Genomic DNA, 8,153 nt, shown 5'->3' with positions numbered 1-8,153 from the left:
GAAAATCCATAGTACCTCCTAATTGTCTTCATTTCACTGGATAATGGATCAAAGAGCGATTTTGAAAAACTGTCGTTACACAAAATACATAAGCAGTGCGAAGTGAAGCGATTAAAAAATATATTTCCTATCATCTCATTTGACTTTCAAAATGTGTAATGCACCAACAAGGCATCAAACGCATTTCAAGCGCCCTCTTGTGGCCACTGGAGTGCAGGCCTAAATGAATTTAAATATGTATACCTCGTCCTGAATCCTGCGCACCTCTACTTATTTTTCCACCTTTTAAAATTGGAGTTTGGACTGGCTGTACTTACCATACAAAATACGCATACATAATATTTTAACAAAGTACGCAAGACGTATTTAGTTATTCTGCAGATTTACACTGGATCACTCTGTTTTAAGATGGCCACCGTTTACTAACGCCACCGACTCCCACTTTTTCGCATCTAGCTCCGTATAATATGTAATCCATGTGTCTCATTCTATGGCCTGTATCTGCTACTAGCTGTCAAGCTAAAGCTATTATAAACTGAGGAAAAAAACCAGGGAAATTGTGTCACTGTGTGTACGACTCTTTTCAAAACTCCAGAAAACGGATTTTAAAAGACCTTACTGTTGTTATCTTTCAGAACGTTTCTCACTTTCAGTGAACATCGGTAACTTTTGGCGAGGTGGATGTGTTAAACAACAGCTGCATGAATGGCTGAAGGTTCCTCAGGTATTTCAAATTATGTATATTTTTTCCAGTCGTTCACTTTACATGACTTTTACTGTGCCTTATTTGAGTTTTGGGCTGTCACGGTCGCTGTTTGGGTTTCTGACATGTTGAAGTTTTCTTGTAGTTGTACTCTTGGTAAACAATTTTACGACCTTTTTTTACAGTCAATAATTGTTGAGGGCCGAAAGTAGTGTTTTATGACCGAGTAAGCTGGATCGACGTGAACTCGTTTTACTGTTGTTCTAGCATTTTTTAATGATCCCATTTACTTTTAACTTATAACTATGCCTTTCCTTGCTACTGTCACAATGAAATTTCCCAAATACGGGACGAATAAAGTTATCCAATCCAATTATTTAGTATTTTCTTGTGTTTAACACAGTCACTGTTCTGCTTTTAGAGCCACCAGACCTGAATCCACAGGGGGCCCCACACAACAAAAACCCAATTGACTACAAATCCAGGCGCGGTCATTCCAGATATAGCAGTGATCGTCGTACCAATGCTCCACCACAACAATATGGCCAAGCTCATCAAGGCTTGCCGCCTCCCCATCACCCCAAACGGGGCGAATCGGGCGGCACGAGGCGAGGCCGAGGGCGTCGGGACGGATTCCGAGGGGCCGGTGAGAATTTCCACGGCCCGCGGTGGCAAAGAAGTTTCGCCGACGGCTGGCCGGATGAAGGACCCGATTGGACAAACTGGCGGCGGGATGACGGCGGCAGGAATTCGGAGGATAGGAAGTTCAGGAACGAGATGCCGAGGGGAGGCGATTACAATTACAATCAATTGAGGGAGAAGAACACCGATGTGGGCCTTCGGGAAGACCACGGACGGACTCGTCAGACCAGGCGAACCAGTCCAGACCGCCAGAAAGATCACCAAAAGGAACAACCCGAGCGACGAGGGCCCATCAAACCTCGCAAAGCGCCGCCTCGGGAGGAGCGAGACCTCGACGGGGCGCTAGGTTTCCATGACGACAACAGCAGACGACACCCAAACGGCTATCGCAGGGGACCGCGAAGACAAGAGAACCAGCGCAAGAACCCCAACGTGACGGAAAGCAACGAGACCCAAACGGGTAATAACGTTTCGGCGCGCACCGGGATGATTTGAGAATTAAAATGGCCGCTTTTCAGGGTGCCTGATCGAGCAGCTGTCGTCGGAAAAGTACGAGTGCATGGTGTGCTGCGACGTGATCCGCGTCATGGCCCCCGTTTGGAACTGCCAGAGCTGCTACCACGTCTTCCACCTCAACTGCATCAAAAAATGGGCTCGCTCGCCCGCTTCCCAAGCCGACGGTACCATTTTTTTTTTCTCCGCCATTTTTTTTTCTTGCTATGAACCTTTTCCTTATTTTAGATTCAGCCGACGGTTGGCGTTGCCCTGCCTGTCAGAATGTTTCTCTCAAACACCCGGCTGCCTACACCTGCTTTTGCGGTTGGTATTTTATCGTTAAAGCTTCTCACTTGGTGCCACTTTGTTAAAACCACGCTACGGCTACATGCTAACAGGCAAGGTGACCAATCCCGAGTGGCAGCGCCGCGAGATCCCCCACAGCTGCGGCGACATGTGCGGGAAGAAGAGAGGCGGCGCGGACTGCGTCCACCCGTGTAACATGTAAGCTAATTCCTGACTATATTCCGGAAAATAAGAAATACGACTTACTTGTCTTGTCTTCCATGTTTCCTTTAGTTTATGTCATCCGGGACCGTGTCCACAGTGTCCCGCCTTTGTGACAAAATCCTGCGTCTGCGGAAGAACGAGGTAGGAACAAATGAATGTTTTTCAGACTATAAGTCAAAGTCATAATAACCCCAAAAATACATGAAAACATAGTGGCGTAAAGTCGCGTTTTGAGAGGGATTTGAACACATAGCGAATGCTACGTCATTAGCTACGACATTAGGAACAAATTAATGTTTTTCAGACTATAAGTCAGTCATAATAACCCCCAAAATACATGAAAACATAGCGGCATAAAGTAGCGTTTTGAGAGGGATTTGAACACAGTGAATGCTACGTCATTAGCTACGACATTAGGAACAAATTAATGTTTTTCAGACTATAAGTCAAAGTCATAATAACCCCAAAAATACATGAAAACATAGCGGTGTAAAGTCGTGTTTTGAGAGGGATTTGAACACATAGCGAATGCTACGTCATTAGCTACGACATTAAGAACAAATTAATGTTTTTCAGACTATAAGTCAAAGTCATAATAACCCCAAAAATACATGAAAACATAGCGGTGTAAAGTCGTGTTTTGAGAGGGATTTGAACACAAATAGCAAATGCTACGTCATTAGCTACGAGCCAAAACAACATATTTCCCACTGAATCGTGCGTCTTTTTCCAGTCAACCAATGCGGTGCAGCCAGGCGACGCCACGGCACTGCGACCAGGCGTGCGGCGCCACGCTCGGCTGTGGCCAGCACGTGTGCGCTCAGGTGTGCCACGGCGGGTCGTGCCCGCCGTGCCAGCTGCGAGTCAAGCAAAGTGAGTAAAACCACACTCAGGAACAGAACCCCAAAACCTCACGGTTAGCTAACATCAATACGACGCCGCGACTTTAGCCTGCTACTGTGCCGCGTCCGATCGCGAGGTCCCCTGCGGCACGGATACGGACGGATTCGACGGTTCGGGGAATTTCTCTTGCCTGAACACGTGTGGAAAGTAAGTTTTTTTTTTCGATTGTCGTCGTTACCCGTATCGCTAACTCCGCCTTTTTCCTAACAGGATGTTAAACTGCGACGCTCACCAGTGCCAGCAGGCGTGCCACCGCGACCAGTGCCCACCTTGCCCTCGCTCGACGAACGCGGTCAAGACTTGTCCTTGCGGACAGACGCCGTTAGCCAAGCTCTTGGAGTTGGGTTGCTCGGAACGAAAAAGCTGTTCCGACCCGATTCCGTCATGTGGGAAGACGTGTGGCATGCCTCTGCCGTGCGGGTCTAACGGTATGAAACAAGATCATTATTCCTGCTAGATACACAAATGCACATGTGTCAAAGTGGCGGCCCGGGGGTCAAATCTGGCCCGCCGCACCATTTTGTGTGGCCCGGGAAAGTCAATCATGAGTGCCGCGAACCAACCCGAGTCTGACACCCCCAATCTAATGTTAATGCAGGTTTTCATTATTTTCTTGGCTATAGTAACGCAGCTGCTATCACTTTGGGCAGCAGAGGGCGCTGTTGTTTCCAATCTAGCAGCAACCTTGTAGCACATATGACATTAGAAATATTTATTATTTAATGGGAGAAAAACTATATGTAAAATAATGTCACAATACTGTAATTGTTAAGAAAAATACAATAAAAAACGTTCAGGGAATCCATTTAACGATTTATTTCCATTATCATTGAAACCTGTCTTGATGCTGAGTGGATTGTACTGCAAATGATTGGAAAAATAAAATGACAAAAACGCCATGGGAAGTAATTAAACGATTTAAATGAACAAAATGTGGGTTTCAGATATGATCCACCTGTGTGACAAGCTATGCCATGAAGGCCCCTGTGGACCTTGTTTGCTAAACTCCACCATTAGATGCAGATGTGGTTCCAAAACTAAGGTAAGATCGTTATGGTTGACAAAATGACAAAAACGTAAACATTTTTCACTAACTCCATTTCCAGGAGGTGCCGTGTACCGCCATCCAAAAAGAAGGTGAGATAGTAAATCCCAAATTGCATTCGCCCCTCAATTGAAATGGATTTGATTCAATGTACATTAATTTTATTTCATTTTTTGGGGGCATTCTAGAAGAACTGGTGTTCACCTGCGAGCGACGCTGCAACAAAAAGCGCTCCTGTGGCCGCCACAAATGCGGCGAGCTTTGCTGTATTGTAAGTTTTGACATTTATCACCTACGCATTTTCCCATTTGTTAATTTGGCCTTTTTTTCCTCCCAGAATTCCGAGCACAAATGCCAACTTATCTGCGGCTACAAGCTCAATTGCGGTCTGCATCGCTGCCAGGAACCTTGTCACCGTGGCAACTGTGAGCCCTGCTGGCAGTCCAGTGAGTCACAAAAAAACTATATTTAACAGGTTTACTTTTCCAGCCTTCCCGTAACGACCGTCAACTTATTTTTTTCTCAATCCCGCTTCAGGTTTTGACGAGCTCACGTGTCACTGCGGGGTCTCCATCTTGTACCCGCCTATCCCGTGTGGCACCAGCCCACCCGAGTGCAAAAATTTGTGTACTCGCAGACACGAGTGCGAACATCCCGGTATGGTTTCCTGCATTTACGAGCAAAAAACGACTTATTTACCCTCATTTTATTTTATTTTTAGTCTTCCACAACTGCCACAGTGAGGAAAAATGCCCCCCTTGCACGTACCTGACTGAGAAATGGTGCATGGGAAAGCATGAGGTAAAGCTACATTTATAATAAATCATCCTTAAATCCCCTTTTTAAAGAAATAATAATTCACGTCTTTTTTTTTTTAGCAACGTAGCAACATCCCATGTCACCTCCAAGACATTTCCTGCGGGCTATCGTGCGGCAAAACGCTAGCGTGCCAAATGCACCGATGCAAGCGAATCTGCCACCGCGGCGACTGCCCGCCGCCGGGCGCCGGGTGCAGCCAGCCGTGCGTGCGGCCGCGCCCCGACTGCGGACACGCCTGCGCCGCCCCCTGCCACGTGGGCGCCGACTGCCCTCGCACGACCTGCCCTGCCAAGGTAGCAATTTGTTACTTTGACTATGACGCGGCGGGGCTTCTCATACTTTGGAACGTTGCAATTAAATGCCGTATTTTCACGACTATACGGCGCATTGTATTTTTAGCCGCAGTGTCAATGAGTGCTATTACTGTATTTTACACACACAAAGGACGCACTGTTTTTAAAGACGCAGCCTGGCATGGCAAAACATACACCAGCTTAAACATACGGACACATGCTAAAAACACGTTTTTAAAAAGTCAACGAAAGCAAAACTGAGTCCGGTTGGACTTTATTTAGCCATTTTACAATGTACTCGCGTCATCCCCCACAAATCCTAAAATAATATTTTTTACAAATTAATTGTGCAGCACTAAAATAAGGATGCAAAATAATTGCACAATAATAAGAATAAACAATGTGATGAATTGAGCAATTTTACTTGTATTTGGACTTTTTTTTAACTGCAAGGATTGTTTCAAGTGTCAATATAAACATAGAAATATTTTAAAAAACATGCTGTATATCTATAAGCTTTTGTATTAAATATATATTTTTTTATTTAAAAATAATTAATAAATTATATTAGAATTATAAATAATTTTATTCAATAGCAACCAATGAGTTAATACCTAAAAATGTAACCCAATATGTGAAAAAATCAGTACGTCGTCTCATGTCGTTTCAATAGCGTCAATATAAACATAGAAATATTTAAAAAAACATGCTGTATATCTATAAACATTTGCATTAAATAATTAATAAAAAGTAATTAATACATTATATTATAATTATAAATAATTTTATTCAACGGCAGCCAATGAGTTAATACCTAAAAATGTAACCCAATATATGTGAAAAAATCAGTATGTCGTCTCATGTTGTTTCAATAGCGTCAATATAAACATAGAAATATTAAAAAAACATGCTGTATATCTATAAACTTTTGCATTAAATAATTAATAATTTATATTATAATTATAAATAATTTTATTCAATGGCAGCTAATGAGTTAATACCTAAAAATGTGGAAAAATCAGTAGAGTCATTTTTTTTTACAAAAATGACGTGATAGGATCCAATCTGATTGGGGACATCTTTACGCATAACAAAATAAACAAAATGACCACTCAATTTTGCTTACTATTTTTTCAGGTGGCGCTGCAGTGCGATTGCGGTCGCCGGAAGGAAATGGTGGCGTGCCTGGAGGCGTCCAGTTCTCATCACAGGTTCGCGCCTTTGACTCAAACGCCGTTCTAATGCGTCACCCGTCCAAACGCTAAACGCTATTTCTAAACGGGCACTTTTCCTCAGATACGCCGCCATCGCCATGGCCAGCAAGCTGTCCGACATGCGACCCGGCGACTCGGTGGATATCGGCCCGCTGTTCGCCAAGAAGGAGTTCAAGCTAAGCAGGTGCACAAAAAATGGCCGCCATTTGTTATGATTTGAATTGTTACGATTTGACCACGGCCTTGAATTGGACGGGCATCTTTCAGGCTGGAATGCGACGAGGAGTGCGCCGCCTTGGAGAGAAACAAACGGCTGGCCGACGCCTTACAGATCGACCCCTCCTCGGACCCTTTTAACGTGCGCTCGGGTTCCGTTTACAGCAATAGCCTCAAAGACGACGCTAGGTATCGCTTCTATTTACCTTAAATGGCGCTTAAAAGGAATATTATGCTTATTTTATTATTTTTTTCTCTCCCAGAAAAGATCTAAAGTTCATTTCAGGTGTCGAAGAGGCTATTAAAAATCTTGTGGAGCTTGTTGCCAAGGTGAGCGCTGAGTAAAAAGACACTTTAAGTTAGCTTAAACATGGGCTACATTGATATTTTTCACTTTGTCGTCAATGCAAAAAAAACTAATGGAGCGTTTTGTTTTCACAAAAATTGTCTAAACGTTTTTGTGCAGGGAAAACAAGCCAAAAAAACCCACTGCTTCCAACCAATGAACAGAGACCGGCGCAGAATAGTCCACGAGCTCGCCGAGGTTTACGCCGTGGACAGCATCAGCTATGACAGCGAGCCTAAACGCAACGTGGTCGTCACCGCGCACAAGTAAAAGACGTAAGACCGCCGTCGTCGTCCGGACACGTTAACACAGCGCGCATTCTTTGTCTTAGGGGGAAATCAGTGTGTCCAAAATGGACGCTTACCTCGTTGATCGAACGGGAAACGGCGGCGAGGGCACCTGTGCCCATCGCTCACATCAAACTGCCCAGCAGCAGGTGGGTCCGGGCTCCTTTGCGTCAAAAGGACGCCATTTTGGCTCACGTTTGGTCTCCTCCGACTGTTCACAGGGCTTCCGGCGCCACCACCTGGTCCAAACTGGTGAAAGAAGAACCGGTAATCGATTATTTTGACGTTCAGGACTGAAGAAAATAACCGACATCTTGCGTTTGTGTGATTTTGACACGCAAACCGTCGTTAAATGGTTTCTTCTTGCATGCAAAGCTTCCCTAATGAGTCTCTGAATAAAAATGTCAATCAAGTATGCTTTCTGTCCTATTGTGAAATTTGGACTACACCTATATTGCAAAACAAATAAAATAAGTAATTCCTGAACCCTATTGACACTGGAAAACAAATTCTGGACATGAGGAAAATATTTTGTGATATTTCCCAAAAATAAATTGACAACAAATGAACATGTTTGCATTTTTTATCCATTTTTTACATGCTAAAACCTAAGTTATAATGCAAGTCATTCAACTTTCAACTGGCATTATTAGAGGTTTCTCAAAATAAAATTAAAAAGT

The 8,153-nt window shown here is 44.0% G+C and overlaps 1 protein-coding gene across 1 annotated transcript; it reads left to right on the top strand.

Annotated features, from left to right (window-relative positions):
- Positions 1-432: 432 nt before the first annotated feature.
- Positions 433-7,886, top strand: nfx1 (nuclear transcription factor, X-box binding 1). Its single transcript, XM_077624245.1, has 23 exons — positions 433-724; positions 1,125-1,805; positions 1,864-2,025; positions 2,087-2,164; positions 2,239-2,344; positions 2,420-2,491; positions 3,084-3,223; positions 3,301-3,400; positions 3,464-3,681; positions 4,198-4,295; positions 4,360-4,390; positions 4,487-4,569; positions 4,636-4,744; positions 4,836-4,955; positions 5,020-5,099; positions 5,177-5,410; positions 6,548-6,621; positions 6,707-6,808; positions 6,892-7,029; positions 7,104-7,170; positions 7,307-7,452; positions 7,518-7,622; positions 7,695-7,886. The coding sequence occupies exons 1-23, from the start codon at positions 706-708 to the stop codon at positions 7,768-7,770; spliced, it is 3,039 nt and encodes a 1,012-aa protein (XP_077480371.1). The 5' UTR covers positions 433-705; the 3' UTR covers positions 7,771-7,886.
- Positions 7,887-8,153: the final 267 nt, after the last annotated feature.

Source organism: Stigmatopora argus, chromosome 17, assembly GCF_051989625.1.
Source record: "Stigmatopora argus isolate UIUO_Sarg chromosome 17, RoL_Sarg_1.0, whole genome shotgun sequence".
Taxonomy (NCBI): domain Eukaryota; kingdom Metazoa; phylum Chordata; class Actinopteri; order Syngnathiformes; family Syngnathidae; genus Stigmatopora; species Stigmatopora argus.
This window is presented reverse-complemented; position numbering and strand designations above follow the sequence as displayed.

Excerpts from the sequence above, each read along its gene's own strand:
- nfx1 (XM_077624245.1), top strand. Across the intron at positions 4,391-4,486 it reads TACCGCCATCCAAAAAGAAG|AAGAACTGGTGTTCACCTGC; the intron begins GTGAGATAGTAA and ends GGGGCATTCTAG. Across the intron at positions 5,411-6,547 it reads GCACGACCTGCCCTGCCAAG|GTGGCGCTGCAGTGCGATTG; the intron begins GTAGCAATTTGT and ends CTATTTTTTCAG.